The sequence below is a fragment of the Juglans regia genome, chromosome 6, assembly GCF_001411555.2.
Source record: "Juglans regia cultivar Chandler chromosome 6, Walnut 2.0, whole genome shotgun sequence".
NCBI lineage: Eukaryota > Viridiplantae > Streptophyta > Magnoliopsida > Fagales > Juglandaceae > Juglans > Juglans regia.
This window is the reverse complement of record NC_049906.1, coordinates 23,150,727-23,166,591: the sequence shown is the minus strand read 5'-3', so window position 1 is coordinate 23,166,591 and position 15,865 is coordinate 23,150,727. Positions and strand designations below refer to the sequence as shown.

At 36.8% G+C, this 15,865-nt stretch overlaps 1 protein-coding gene across 2 annotated transcripts in view; it reads left to right on the top strand.

Moving 5' to 3' along the window:
- LOC108979354 (nuclear-pore anchor-like) overlaps positions 1 to 6,600 on the top strand; it is a 62,901-nt gene extending 56,301 nt beyond the window's left edge. For both annotated transcript variants that reach the window (XM_018950018.2, XM_018950016.2), the window contains exons 41-48: positions 967 to 1,122; positions 1,235 to 1,288; positions 1,418 to 1,505; positions 1,575 to 1,639; positions 1,719 to 1,826; positions 3,816 to 3,920; positions 4,505 to 4,682; positions 4,788 to 6,600. In XM_018950018.2, coding sequence (XP_018805563.2) covers positions 967 to 1,122; positions 1,235 to 1,288; positions 1,418 to 1,505; positions 1,575 to 1,639; positions 1,719 to 1,826; positions 3,816 to 3,920; positions 4,505 to 4,682; positions 4,788 to 6,277 — 2,244 coding nt within the window. In that variant the 3' untranslated portion in view covers positions 6,278 to 6,600. The remainder of the gene's footprint in view (positions 1 to 966; positions 1,123 to 1,234; positions 1,289 to 1,417; positions 1,506 to 1,574; positions 1,640 to 1,718; positions 1,827 to 3,815; positions 3,921 to 4,504; positions 4,683 to 4,787) is intronic.
- The last annotated feature ends 9,265 nt before the right edge of the window (positions 6,601 to 15,865 follow it).

Sequence of the window (15,865 nt, the reverse complement as noted above, 5' to 3'; positions counted from 1 at the left end):
TTGTATAGAAATAAGTTAGTGGAGAAATAAGTTATAAATAAGTTAGACGCTAGTATAATATAATAACATGTAATTAGATACTATAGTATAAGTCGGGTAAAGAAATAAAAGTTAGACACTTCTGTGTACATAAGCTATGTCTATTTCATTCGTATCAATAATTTACCTCTTACATAAAATAAAATTTAAAAAAAAAAAGTTAGATACTTGTCTAGAATTAAGTCTAATATAAGAAGTTAATAACACGTAATACTATAGTAGAATAACATGTAATTAGATACTAGAAATAATATGTAATACTATAGTATGATAACATGTAATTAGACAATACATCATAAATATAGTATAAAAATAAGTTAGATGTTAGTATAGAAATAAATCAGCAGTGAATGATTAAGTTTTAGTTTTTAATTTATGGAAAAATTGAAATTTGAAAATCCACAAATTTTTTTTTTAAATGGGCTAAATATGAAGTTAAAAAAAAAAAAAAACCCAAAAAAGCTCAAATTCAACTCCCGACAAGTCGAAGTTGGAGTCGGATCAGAGCCTACATAAGTCAGAGTCGGAGTTGGATTTAGCAGAATCTGACTCCGACTAAATCGGTGCTTGCCCCTCGAAACAATCTTCATAGGCCCTAGTTTCATGCTTGTTTTATTCGATGCCCCAAATTGCCCTTTCTGGATTAAGTTGATATTGCAGGTTTGATCTCGAAGAAAACTGCAAATTTAAACGCAGTGGGGGAATGCACTAAATATCAAGTTTATGTCTGGCTTTCCTTTATTGTCTTTTTAACTTTGACATCCAGGCTTATTTTATTAATAGTGGATTTTGTTTGATTATTCAGATGTGTAAGAGTCATATCTGTTCAGTTCTATCACAATGAGTCATTTCTTGTTCTCTAATACTTGGATGTTGTAGGCTGTTATACTTAGAATCTATTTTTGCCTTCTGCTTTGTTTCCATCAGGAGAAACTGAAAGATAAGGATGCTCAGATGGAAGAGATGAGAAACATTCTTTGTGAAAGGGAGGATACAATATCAAAATTGGAGAAAGATCTTTCAAAATGCAAATTGGAACTGAGTGAAAAGGAGAAGAGGATAAATGTAATTTTGCAAGTTGAGGTACTTGCAAAATTGGAACTAAGACAGATCATATTTGTTGTTTATGAAAAGATAGAGCCAAAAGATTTCTGTTGTCCATCATATAGCTCCTTATTCTGGTTGACATGTGCAGGCTAGTTCAAAGCTAGATGTAGAGAAGCAAAGGAAGATGTTGATTCAGTTGAAGGTTGTTGAAAATTTGTATTGCGCACATAAAAATCCAATTTATCTCTGAACATAAGTAATTACAGATTTCAGTCTATGGGGTCAGACTCGTGTTTTATTCATTGCCATTCTTTTCTGTTTCATCCTGCAGAGGCGATCTGATACTCTGTCAAAGGAAAAGGAGGAACTGAGCAAAGAGAATCAAACTCTTTCTAAGCAGTTGGAGGAGCTTAAACAAGGTAATTAACGAATCTGCTCTTTTAGTCAGCCATCAAAGTCTTAATTTGCTTTCTAACCGTACATTACAGGGAAAAGGTCAATTGGTGATACTGCTGGTGAACAGGCCATGGAGGAGAAAGATACCAAGATACAGGTTCATCCAACAATCAATATTTTCCAGTGTTTTGGTTGTTTTCATTATCATATAATTAATTTGTTCTACATTTTCCCAGACACTTGAGAAACATTTGGAGAGGCAGAGAGAGGAGTTGAGAAAGGAGAAGGAAAGGCGTCTGAAGAATGAGAAGGCAATAAGGGATTCTTATAATAACATTGAGCAGGTTTTCCTCATGTTTGTCACTCATTGCATTTTTTCCTGATGTTTGTCTTTAATAACATTGAGTTTTGCATTTGGTCCCCCTATCTTTCAGATGTGACGTATATGCTTTGTCGTTCCAAAAGTTATTAATTGGCTTGTCTTTTACTACTTTTGTTTTTTCTGTTTTGAGTCACAGTAGATTGACGTTTCCCCTCCATTGGGATTAAAATTGAGCATAAGGTGTAGACACTTTGGCCTCTTTGCTGGAAAAAAAAAATGCTTGTTAAAAGTCAAGCTGAAATTGCTAGACATGGAAAAATAAATTGTTAAAATTTATGACTATTCTAAAAATGAATATTGCTAAACATGTTAATGGAGGCCCATATATCCAACATGTTGATACGGTTCAGCATAGAGGAAAGAAGCAGATTTAAGGGATTAAGGTGCATAAAAATGTCCAAAATAGAGAACATTAAAGAGTTCTAACTGTTTTGCATAAGTGGTGCATAAGTGAGGTACGTGTTCCTGTAGTGTACCTTACCTAACAAATCATAGAAAACTAACCGTATTTGCACTATTGTCCCAAAAAGACTGTTCAATTTATGCTTCCTTATAATCACTTGTAGAGTCCAATCTCACCTGGTATGTAGCCATTGTAGGACTTGGCACCCATGACCATGCTAGCTTCCCTCCCCCCTTCCCTTATTAAATGAAGTGGAAAGTCTTCACTTGTAGTCGGCATTCTATAAGCAACTTGTCAAGTCTACAAAGCTTTGCTTTTTGTAGTCGGCCCGTAATGCCTCCCTTCATTTACTTGCCTACTTCCAGTTCAGAATGCCTAATGCGGCAATGCCTATTATATTATCTAATTCTAAAAGCTAATCACCAGAAGTTCACCCTTCGGGTGTCGCTTCCAGCGCAGGAGGCCAAGCATTCTGCCAGACGTCCCGGCCTGGGAGCCCTGTTTGCCTTTGGTACTTCAGTAGATCTTCAAAAAGAAAAAGCGCTACTTCAATGCAGCCTTAACTACAACTAAATTACACACGCTCCACCAATACCTACCTATTGAGTCAAAAAAGTACCAGTGTCAGTGACTTATTGGTTTATGGATTCAGTCAGCTAAACTCCATAAAACTCCTCAATAAATATCAACAAACAACATGTTGTGACCAGTTAGGCTTGGGTTACTTTGAACGATAGAGCGGCATAGAGCACGATAGATTATTATGTCAATAGGTTACACTGTCAGCTTGTTGGAATTGGAGGTTTTGTAAACATGGAGATAGTATGACTTATAAAGTTGTGTCACGTTCTTATTTGGAGTTTATGTAGGAAGAGGAATTTTTTAATTTTTTTGGTTTGAGAAAGAGAAAATTGTTTGGCAGGTTTGAAGCTGCTTTTTAAGATGGCTTTTCAGTCAAGAATTCTTTGATAGACTATTTGGGCGAGATAAGAGTAGCTTAGCATGAATCCTGACTCCTCTTTGCCTTCCAAGAAATATTTGTACAGAGCAATTATTGAACTTTTAACAGTGTCGATATTTCCATTCTCGAACTGAAAATTCTTTTTTCAAGCTCTTTGGATGAGTGAATGATGTCTGATGGTGGAAATATAGTACAAGTGAAATATGTAAGAGAAACAAAGAAAAAGAAAATTAATGTCTAAAATTAAGAGAACTGCACTTTTACATCTTAATTTTAGGCGTTAGGTTTTTTCCTTTTTCCCAGTGTTTCCCTTGTACTAGATTCAATTGCTACCTCATCTGATTCAGAAAAGAAAAATAAGCTCAAGAAGTCTGAGATTTTAATGCAACTATATCATCTACTATTGACACCTAGCATACAAGGGCACTTTTAAAAACAAGAAAATCTTTGCTCTTAAAAACAAAAGCATGATAATTAAGATTTAAATTGCTGCACCTTTAGTGTCATGGTTAATTGCTTCTCTGCTATTCCATTTCCGATTCCAGTCACCATTACGAATTTATGATATCTCCCATTTCCAACCTCAGGATAAAACAAAGTTCGTAAATGAACTTGAGATGCATAAGCAGGCACTGAAGCAGCTTTCAGATGAACTACAAAAGCTTAAGCATGCGAAAGACAATTTGCCCCAGGTAATATGTTAGTTATTAATTTGTATTTTTTTATATTTTACCATTCGCTGTGGGCGGAGAGGTGGGAAGCAGGAAGGGATTTCTGAACTAAATTCTACATCAATACACTATCGTACAAAAGTATTAATTTTAATTGTTCTCCATCAATCTTCTCACACACGTTAGTCTGGCAATATATACCAAAGAAAGCTCAGCATATTGTGGATTTAATTTTTTATGTTACCATTTTTTAGTTCTATACGCTTCAAATATCATTTTCTCTGAAATTAGAAAAAATCAACTTTTGTCCCATTCTCGATTACCATGTTTTAGTTCTATACGCTTCAAATTTCATTTTCTCTGAAATAGGAAAAAGTAACTTTTGTCCCATTCTCCTCGTGTTAGTTGGGAACTTGTAATTTTACAAGTAATGCTTGCATAGCCGTTCTCCTCAACTTTCTTTCTTCAGATTCCATGTGCTCAATTTAATGCATTATTATTGTTGCTTTTCCCAACTTTTGGAACTGCTTTTGGTTTCTTTTACCCAAACTTAAAACTCTGTTTTACTCAGGGTATGTTATTTTACTAATAAAAAAATTACTCAGGGTACGTCAGTAGTTCAAATTCTTTCTGGCACTGTTCTGGATGATCTAGGCGCAGCCTATGTGTTGGCCGTTGAAAATTTCGAAAAGGCAGCACATATAGTTTTCGGTGAACATGGAGCTCGTGGTGTTCCCATGGACACCTCTTCAGTTGCAGACACTTCATTGACGGCTGCTACAGGTCCTTTTCTATTCCTTTTTCCCTCGCCTTTTCTCTATATGCAATTGTATCCATTCTAGATTTGAGTTTCATCTTTCTTAAAGCTGTGATCTCCCCATTTTGCAGGTCCGATAGTTTCTGTTCAAGCCCCAAGTCTTGTGCTCCCAGTGGGACCTGCAACAAGTGGCTTGCCTGCTAAAGCAACTGAAGAAAGTGTGAAGAGACTAACTTTGCCCAAAACCAATGTTGAGACTCGAAAAATGGGGAGGAGGTTAGTCCGACCTCGTATTGTAAAACCTGAAGAGCCACAGGGTGATGTGGAGATGTCAGAGGTGGAAGGAGCTATCAATGCTGGCAAACGTGCACCTTCTAGTAGTGACACGGAAACTCAGGGAAATCCAACTTTATCAACGCAACCATTGGCCCACAAACGTATGGCATCTTCCTCCACTTCCGAGTTGCATGAGGAGACAGTAATCCAAGGAGACACCAGCTCTGATGTGCCAGTACCTGCACTGAAGAAGTTGAAAGGTTCAGAACGGGCACAAGAGAGTGATGAAGGTCAATTTGCTGCTCCTGTGGAAGGTCTTGGAACTTTACTGGCCACTGAAGAACCATTTGAGGCTGGTGAATTGCCACAAGGTTCAAATGAGGAAGCAATGGATGCTGAGAAGGAAGAGGTTGAGACTACTGGAGAGATAGCAGAGGTGGCTAAAGAACAACAATTAGAAAGTATGAGGCCATGTGAATTGCAGAGTGACAAGAACAGTGTTCTAGATGAGAATGTGGATAGACAGGGTGGATTAGAGATGGTGTCTGATGACGGGCCGAAGGATCAAGCTGAGCCAGATTACCAGCAGTCAGTTATGGAATCTGGAAGTGAGAGAGAAGAGGGAGAGCTCTTGCCTGATTTTACAGACCCTGAGGTTGGTGATATTTCCAACATAATGGAGAGCCCAGAAATAGGGGAAGGTCAACCTGAGCATGTTGCAACCCCCGTGGCTTCACCAGCTAGGGCTGATGATGAAACTCTAGTTGCTGCAGCAGTCGAGGTTGGTGAGATAAATTCTCCCGAGGCTTTAAATGATGTTTTCCTAGAAGGTGATGTTGCTGAAGAGACTGCTGAGGGTTCTGATAAGTCAAATGATGGAAAGGACCAAATTGTGGTGGAGACTGATCAGGTCACTGAAGCTCTCTACGTTCCAGTCGAGAGTACTTCAGCAAGTGTGGGTACAGAAATCGATATCTCAAAACAAGGTAGTCCCCTCTCAAAACAAGTTGGTTCAATCGAGAGTACTTCAGCAAGTGCTGCTGCAGAAGTTGATATCTCGAAACAAGTTGATATCTCAAAACAGGGTAGTCCTGTCTCTAAACAAGGCAGCAGTTCAACTGTCACCACGGAAGTGGAAGTGGTAAGACAGGTGTCACCTGCAGGTAATACTTCAACTACAATAAATCTTTCAGAGCGAGCTAGGCAGAATGCTGCGAAAAGATTAGGTGTGGTTTCTTCTCCAGTGGTTAGAGGCCGCGGAAGAGCTGTACAACGTGCTCGAGGTGCACGTGGTGTACGTGGCGGACGCGTTGGACGTGGACAATCATCTGGCGAACAAGGTTAAGCTTGGTGCCTTTGCGTTACTGTTTTCTACTTGTACCTTACTTTGTTCATTGTACTTGAACCAAGGTGGGCTCGCACTCATTTTTTATTGTCTGGTAAGATTTGCCTCTCTATTCTGTTTATAGAACTTCCTGTACGCAGAGTTTCTGCTTTGGGTGATGGTAACATATGTAAAATCAATTTTGGTTCGTTGGATGGTGGGTCCCCCCCCCCTCCCCCCCACTCCGCCCCTCCCGGGGGGTGGTATGTTATATTTCGTCCTTTTGTTACGACTCATATTCATGCAATTCCATGCACTGAGAAAGCAACTATTGTTCTTTCCAATGATTTGTTGAGAATAACACAGAATTCCCAAGGCATATTCCGCGGCTGATTGCTTTGTTTTTCCCAAAGCACTTTAGGAGCAAGAGGTCGTTGTGATTAGTGAACTATTACACTACCAAATCAAAGCTATTACAAAAGAAGACCAACCAACAGAACCATTACGCTACCATATCCAACCTGCTAACCTTCAGAATGGGAAACCAAAGTACTTGCATTATTCTAAACACCAGCCATAACTCAAAGTCACAGCTTCAGCTCTGAGCTTTTAGCATTCAGCATTTTTTCATTCAAAAAGAATTACATCCTTAGCTGGGAAAACTCATTCAACCTCTCTTTCCAAGCAACCAATTTAGTACAACTTGAGAAATGAACTCATAAATATCTCATCCAAATGAGCACTCACCTCAGCTGAAGTGTACATCATCGCCATGCATGCAATATAGGATGTGCATGGTCATTGGACCATTACCCAGCACCACGGGCACAAGTACTGTGCTGGTCCTTGACTAGTGAATCCCTGCCCAGCAGAAGCCTACTTCGGGTGGAACGAGGGTCACATACCTATGTTTCTGGTACCAGGGTGCCAATGAGCACATCTCACCTACACGGGATTCAAGGTGATGGGGATGTTGTGCACCTAACCATTCAACAATTGCTGGCAAAGAGATACAACAGGCAAGTTAATGCTACCTTGCCGCTCCCACCACCCCTAATGGCGATGGGCTAGTTGGCAGTGCCCACCTCATCCTCACCAACTTTGTCACCACAAATCGAGCTCAACCATGGCTATTCGAAAACAATGGAGAACATGCTCGGGCTAGCCTCACCTCGACCTGCACACTACATCTCGCACTTAAAGTGTCAAATCACAACACCTAATACCAGGTGGGCCACTCCACTTCATTATAATGGCATGCTCACGAGTTCATGAATGGCAACAAATGTGAAGAGTGCATAAGGGGGGAGCAAGTGATCACTCTTGTAGGCGGGTTTATGAATCTGCAACCCTTACAGTCCATTACTCACCCACACACAGTGAGGAACACATACAACTCCAAGCAGAATGTGCATGACAAGGAATGCTTGCCCATCCCGCCATGCACAATCAAACTCAGTAAGTGGCTAGCTCGATGCAAAGGTTGCTCGCCCTACACAGGCGAGGCCATCGTTGCTTGGCACCATACTAGCTTGCCTTGATCACCACCATGTGAAACCAACTAGGCACATATCACGATCACTTTCTAAGACTTTATATGTGACACTAATCACTTTCTAAGTTTGTTTTGCAAAGCATTTTGGGACTAGTAATCGCCCATAGCTAGCGAGTCAAAGCACCACAAAGGACAAAATTATTCAGCCCACAATAGCCTATACAAAGCAGCAAGAAGAACAGATAAGGAAGACACGTGAACAGTGCATTTTGCCCTCTAATCCCATTTAATGGTGCTTAATCTCTACCATACAAAAAAGAAGAAGATTAAGCCATTTGACGGAGCTTGAAGCGTTGGGACATGCAACGCAATGTCACATACATTTATTCATGATAGTTAAGATGCAGTGTATCTAGCATGCATCTAACAATATGCAGTATTCACAGTGGATAATTTTTTGTTTTAGTAATAATACACAATGTACCAAAATACTATATCCCAAAATATAATCATGATATCATAATGTTCATCTCTCCAAAAGTTATAACATCAATCTTAATCAAAGTGGGTACTGGAGACAATACTCCATAATCCAGATGTGAAATATAAACTACTGAACTAAATCACTAAGCTGCTCACGCAGCTCGACTTTAATGTCCAAAATTATATCTAGAAAATGAAGTATCAACACTATCAATTCCTCGTCAATGCTCCATGCTATTCAACCTCTTGTCCAATTGGTTAGGTGAGGATTTTTGAGATCCTGACATATCATCTACCATTCTGGGGAGAATGGTAGTTAGGAATACCAAGTGAGATTTTACAAATCTTAGCAAGTAAGCTACTAAACTACCAACAGTATACATAAGCATGCATGACAATAAAATAACATGTATGCATCATGACATGAACTTAAACATGCGTGATGTGACTTGTAAATAACATGAATAACATTACATGACTTGACTTGTACGTGGCATGACTTGACTTGACTTGACATAAACATGACCTTGTTACATATACATGTTTGATTAAGTGAAATTGCAAATGCTCCACGACTCCCAATGGCCGTGTTCCTGTTGATACTGCATCACATCACAGACATCTACACTAGTTGTGAGTACGTCATGATAATTGAATTGATAAAACTATTAAACATGTAGTTGGCATTGGTTGCCTAACTTCGCTCCAATAACCATCTACTTAGGTCTCATTCAAAGCTTGTTAATTATACTTTATCAACTTAGGTCTCATTCAACAATTAGTTATGAATCCAAAACAAAATCAGCAAGTAAATGGTTAGTCAAATCCACAATATAATAAAAAATAAATGAATAAATAAATAACCTACAAGATTGTTCATAGGATTGTCACAATTCCTACTTACATTGATAAATTTGAACTTTGTCAGAATACATTGCACTTTTACTAGCCCCTTTTCCTTTCCCTCTTTTCTTTTTCGCTCTCTTGTCCTTGCCTACTCTTATTGGCGCACCTACCTTCACATAGTTTTTTTGTTTTCATTCCTTTCCATTTCCGCCTTTTGATCTCTCTCACTTTTCACTTTTTATAGCCTGTAAGTTATCACTGGTCCACCCCCATATTTATAGCACTAGGAGTCTTATTGTTGAAGTAAATATACATTCAGTTAGTAAGGCTTATCCACTGTTACTCTAGTGCCTAGTCTTGACACCTTATGTGACACCCACAATCCCTACTTGGTATGGAACGGAGATTTAGAGCGTTGGGACATGCAACAGGTTACATACCTCGTTCATGACAGTTAATATGCAATGCATCCTAATATGCAACTAGAAGAATGCAATAATCGTAGCGAAAATAAAAGGTTAAGGTGAAAAATATGCCAGAATAACTAAAACATCCCAACTTCATTAAATAATCATCATGTTCGAAATACTAAAGTAGTGTAGACTTATATTCAAAGTCATATTATTCTTTTAATGCAATCTAAAGCATAAAGGACTTGGCTATGAGCATCAAAATTAAGTCCAGCTTCCTCTCCAAATTCAACTCCTCCTCAATCATGCGAATCCAGTGCTCCATCAATCTCGTCCTGGTCGATTCCTGACACACTCATAAAAGAGTGAGATTTATTCGAAATCTCAGTAAGTTAAACAACTAATTGACACAAAAATAAATCAATCATGAAAAATGATAAATATGCGATGTAGAAAATCAGTATACATGTCTCTAATCCAGATTCCTCAACATATTTTAAAAATAAAAAAAATGAAGATGGGTTTTTACTCAGTAAGTAATTTCGTCATCATTTTTTAAAAGACATAACTTCTTCATAAAAATTTCATCATAGACTTAAATCATTATCTTAATTAATAACATAACGTGTGGTAATATCACAGTTCCCCATATGCACTGTGAGTACCTGTCTGTGACTGTAGTATAACTTTCGTTGAAACGACGTTCTCTATAGACTCATTCTCAATGCATTGGTAAATAACATAACATCATAAAAATCATAACGTGTACACCCACCAGCGTTAGATGTTATAACATGTTGACTTCGCTCCGGTGTTCTTTAAAGAGAACCCATTCGAAGCATTTTGACTATTGTCTGTCAATTTAGGGGTTACCACTCCATTATTAAACACTCTAGAGTGGACATAGGAGTTTCACTAGGATAATTCACATCCTAACCTTTGGAGTCGTGATAAAATTATTTTCATGCAATATTTTAGAAAATATTTTTCATGACGCGTAAATGTAATAAATTTCATGCAAAAAAAAATTGACTTTTATAAATGTAACATGCAAAAATGGTGAGAATATCATATGTTATATAAGTATGCACCTAATGAGTCATATAATAAGATAAATTATGCCCAAAATGATAATTGAAGAATAAATGAAGCATTTATCAATAATTCATAAGAAATTTATCGAGGTGTAAGTTAGAGGTCAACTTACAAACTTTCGAGGAAATTCGAAATCAGCGTCATAGCTGAGTGAATCGTGTGTATACGAAGTTAGATTTAATACTCTTATAGATAGGTTCAAAATCAAAAGTTTGAAAAAAATTGGGTATTCACAAAAATACTCTCGAACTTTCAAAAATTGTCATTTAGGCCCTAAATTTTCACTAATTGCAAACGAACTCCAAATTTAACTAAATTTCATGAACTTCATATTTTTGGCATTCTAAAATCATCCATGCCCTTAGATTTTCAAAATTCAAAGTGGAACTTGTCCAATTAGTCCCACCCTATGTCATGCATCCTACTTGATACCTGTGCATTTCAACTATTGATCCCTATGAATGCATGCATATGAGATTTTATTTAATCATTAATGATCACTAACATCTTTAGGGACATTATGAAGTCTAATCCTTGAGTAATCAAGTTCATCCCAACACTTAATCAAAGCTAAGAAATCCTTAATCACCAATTCATGGGTACAACCGATTCATGCTTGATGATCAAAACATGATAGATTTAAAATCTATGATGACATGCTTCTAATAATTTATTTAACCTTCCATAATCATCTTAGGATAATGATAGGTCATATCAAATCATACTTAGGACATGTCATAGCTAAATTTCCAATTAAAAACATTCAATCATTCAAACCTTCCTTTAATTGACCCGATTTTGCATTAAGCATCATAACCTTCTCAAAACTCAACCAAATTTCATACCAACACTTGGAAACAAAACTTGAAATGCTAGCTAAGATCAAAAGGAAGAAAACTTACAAATTTCGTGGCCTTCCAAGCACTCTAGACCGCCTTACACAAGAACACTCAAGAACTCACCAAAACTCACTCGGTTTGCACTCTTTTGATCTCTATAAGGAAATGCTCTCAAGGCTCAAGATGATACTTAGAGCTGTGGTGTGGGTGAAATGAGAAGGGTTGTGGAGTATTTATAGGTGGCCAAGGGGTGAGGGGCGTTGGCTTGGGTGCTTGGTGATTGGGTGAAGTGGGAGGTGCTCAAATCTGGTAAATTTCCAGATTTACTTGCATGAGTTTAGGTCACTTGTGTAGAATGAAATAGTGTCCTAAACCACCATTATTTCCTCTCCACAGTAGCTGCAAGGGTCCTGTAGATGACTCCAGGTCGTGGGGCATCATTTGGATGGCAGAAGATCCCTCAAATTACCCTTGAAAACAGGTGGATGAAGGTGGTTTTGTGGTGGCAGAAAATCAGTTCGATTTTGGATCTTTTTGGGCAGGAAAAATGAGTCAAAATTCTTCATGATGGTCATGGGACTTCTTGGTGATTGGGTGGAGAAGTAGGTGGTGTAGGGTGGTGGTGCAAACCATGGCAGGAGGCTGGTTCAAATTCAATCCAAATGGTTCCTACACAAACTAGACCAAGGTGCACCCGATTTGGTTCTTTGAGTTGGTTGATGCAATCAATTTCATCCAAGGCTCAAACTGAGTTTGGGAGGGTTTCATAAGGTGTTTAAGGACCATATTACCCTTGAAGATAAACCACAAAAATGTTGTGCCCAAGGGAAAAACAGTCCAAGCATTACAAAGGGCAATGCACAAAACCGATTGAAGCATGGTTTGGGCTTTTTATGTCATTTTTCTTAATGACATGTGGAATAGTTTAGCTAGGGTACTAACATGGTCTAATTATGATTTAAGGGAGTATTAATTCAATAAAAATTGAATTAAAAATTTTAAGAAGAGATTAAGCATGATTAAGCTTCAAAGCATAGCTTAAAGTGCACTAACCTCAAATATGATGGTTAATGGCCTTAGCCAATTTTCAAAACTTAATTTGGGTACTTTGAGTGTGATTTGGGCTTAATGAAACCAATGGTATGGTGTATTGGGCCTTTGGCCTTTGAATGGTAAAATGAGTCCAAACATGGCTTTAGGCTATATGAGCTTGAAAAGGGCCAAAGGTCCAATCTACACCAAAAGCCTTATGCCTTCCTATACTTGGGCCAAGACTAACCTTGATTTTCTAAGGGGTTGGTTCAAGGTTTTCTTGGACTAGGCCCATAAATGCATTTGGGTCCTAAAAAGCCTCACCAAAATTACAAATGGGCTTACCTCTCTAATCCTTATCTCATTAACACTAAGTACCAACATTAATGCTAATCTCACTATCAACCCTTAATGAAAGTGATTAACCCAAAAATAAAAACCTAATCTAGAGTACTTAAGGGTTAATCAAGAGTTAATTAAGCGAGGTGTTACACCTTAGGTTTAGGCTGGCAACATTTCCGCCGCCCATCTTTTTTGTTATTCTCTTCAACCTCTCTCTTTCTTCACGTGCTCCCTTGTTCCACGTCTACACATAGCATCAATTTATATGTCACTAATAATTTCATATTTAAGCAAGTATGCATAGCATTTCTGAGCAGGTATACTTGACGTATCCAAGCAAGTTTACTTGGCATTTTCAAGCAAGTATGCTCGGTATTTTTGGACCAGTATGCTTGGTATTCTTGAGCACTTCCTGAGCCTGAGGTCAAACTTGATGTTTTATATACATATATAAAATTAAAAAAAAAATACAAAATTCCAGCAATTAAAGTTTGGAGAGTAATTGAATATATTATTATTTTATAGTTTCAAAATAATATTTAAGATGTAGATTTAGATTTTAATCATGTCAGTCAATTGGTATTTATTTCATAATTATATTTATTAAGCAAATAATTAATCTACTAGGTATTACAAATTCTCACTCAAGTCCCCTGCCCTGCAAAGGAAAACAAACGTATGGCGTAAGAGATCTGAAAGTCTAACACTCAGGGCCCCCATCGCACACCCCTTAACAAATGGTCGGTCAGGATCTCTTACAAAAATGGAGCGTATCGCAGGACAACTCTCGAGTCTATCACTTAGGCCCAAGTCCAACTTCCAGCATGATCTCCATCAACAAAATGAGCCTTAACGCTCCACAACTGTATTATGTTTGGTACTTACGGGAATGAAACTCCAGACTCCATAACCGCTACATGCAGGTTGCATTCGGGAATGAGTCGACAATTTTCTAACATGGATTCAAGAGCCAACGAGTTCCCTATCTACTTAGTGTAGGTTTACAACAACATCAAAACAACAACTCTCCCTTGAAATCACTTTAGATGGCTAGAAATCCATCATTATCAATTGAGAAAAAAACATAGCGTAAACAAAAACAAAATGATCTCCAATTATGGGAATACACATTTTCTATATTTCTTGCCAACGAGTTATGTATTTTTTATTCATGACACTCTTCGCCAACCACCAGCGAAGCGCTCTCACAAGGATAAACTTCCTCAAGACCCATTCTTAGAGGTTTTTACAACGTATTTTACTAGTCTGCTCGAGGCCCACCCCAAAAGGCCTTTATTACATCGCGCAACAACGGAAAATCAAGTGCAAATTCGAATTCTTTCTTTGATCATGATTGACTTTTATGTTGAAGATTTTTAATATCTTCTTGTTAGACAAGCCAACCTTAAGAATCATGGGGTACCTACTGAGTATAAAATGTACAATGGCCTAGCCCATGAGTAAGAAGGGCCCAAGCCAAGCAAGGAAGTTGAAGACAAACCAACTTGTAAATATAGATAAAAGCAAGTGATTGACTGACATGTGAATAAATGAAAGTGACATAAACAAGTAGGATACAACTAAGATGTGGGATAAAATATTGGGTAGTGATATAGTTATTATCCTCTAATTACTTATTTATCACTTATATTTAAAGTTTTTTATTTTTTTATCATTTTTTTTAAGTATTTTTTTAATATCCTTAATCATTAAGAAAAAATTTAAAAAATATATAATTTTACTAATAGTCACTTTCTTAATCATTAAGTAAAATAAGAAATTCAAAAAAAAAAATCAAAAACAAAAAGAATAGTAAATGAATAGTAGGAGGATAGTAACCCTATCATTATCCTAAAACATAAAGCAAAATGGATAACCCAAAGAAAAGAAAGAAGACATCTATAAAAGGAAGAGACTTCTATAGACGTAGACACTCTTCTACTCTCTCTCTCTCCAAATTTTTACCGGAACAATACTTTCACCTATCTTTAACTATATTTTTTTCATAATATTGAAAGCAAAGTGAAGTCATGAGAAGCTGTAAAGTTATTAAGCATAATGAATTTCATCTCAAAAGATCCAAGAACGTAAGTCTTTATGTCGAACCACATAAATTTAGGTGGCTTTATCTTTATTTATATTTTATGTATTATCTTATCTATGGATGAGCATCCGATCAGGTACTTCCACCCAAGCATCATTGTTGTACATTCAACTGTACTGTTGGCCATTGGCGTTGCCGGAATGAACATCCTTTTTGTATTATATACCAATGATTATATTTGTAAATATATTTAAAATATCTTTATCGTAGAATTAAAATAATATTATAAAAAAATAATAAATACAGAGTTATCTAACTTTATATGAGTCAAGTCGTGTTCATAATTTTGCCAAAATTGAAAAGAAATGATAAAGAGAATCCTCATTTGATTAGGCAAATGCAAAGTCAAGTTTTAGCTAATATCACTTGTTTTTCTTTTTGCCTATTCCATTCAAAACATATTTCCATATTAGATTATACATATACTTTCTATATAATAATTAAATATTATTAATTTTTTATTAACTTTTTTATCTAATTTATTTCTATCATATTTTACAGTTCTACCAATCATATGTTAATTAATAATCATATTATAAATAAATTATTATTTAAACAATCATATTTTCAATTGTAACTAAATATATTGAATCAACTTAGTTTACCGTATCTAAAGCTTGGATGAATTTATCTGCCTAATCCAATGCAGGCCCGTTTGATCCAATATTAGCCATTTAATGGATTGCATTTAGCCAAATCAAACGTCCTAACCCAGATACCCGGATGACGACGAGCTTTTAATGGTTTGAAATCCGAGTTCCGGACTCGCTATATCTGGATACTTAGTCCAGAATCTGGATGAACAGTACTAAGATGAAATGACTTAGGATGTATTACAATCTTTCTATAATACATTGACCAGTGGCAGATTAGCGGGGTAAAGTCTTGAGATTATGTTTCACTTACTAAAAACCGTTTATTAGGTTCTAATTCGCAATGGAAATGCAGGCAAATGGCATCATC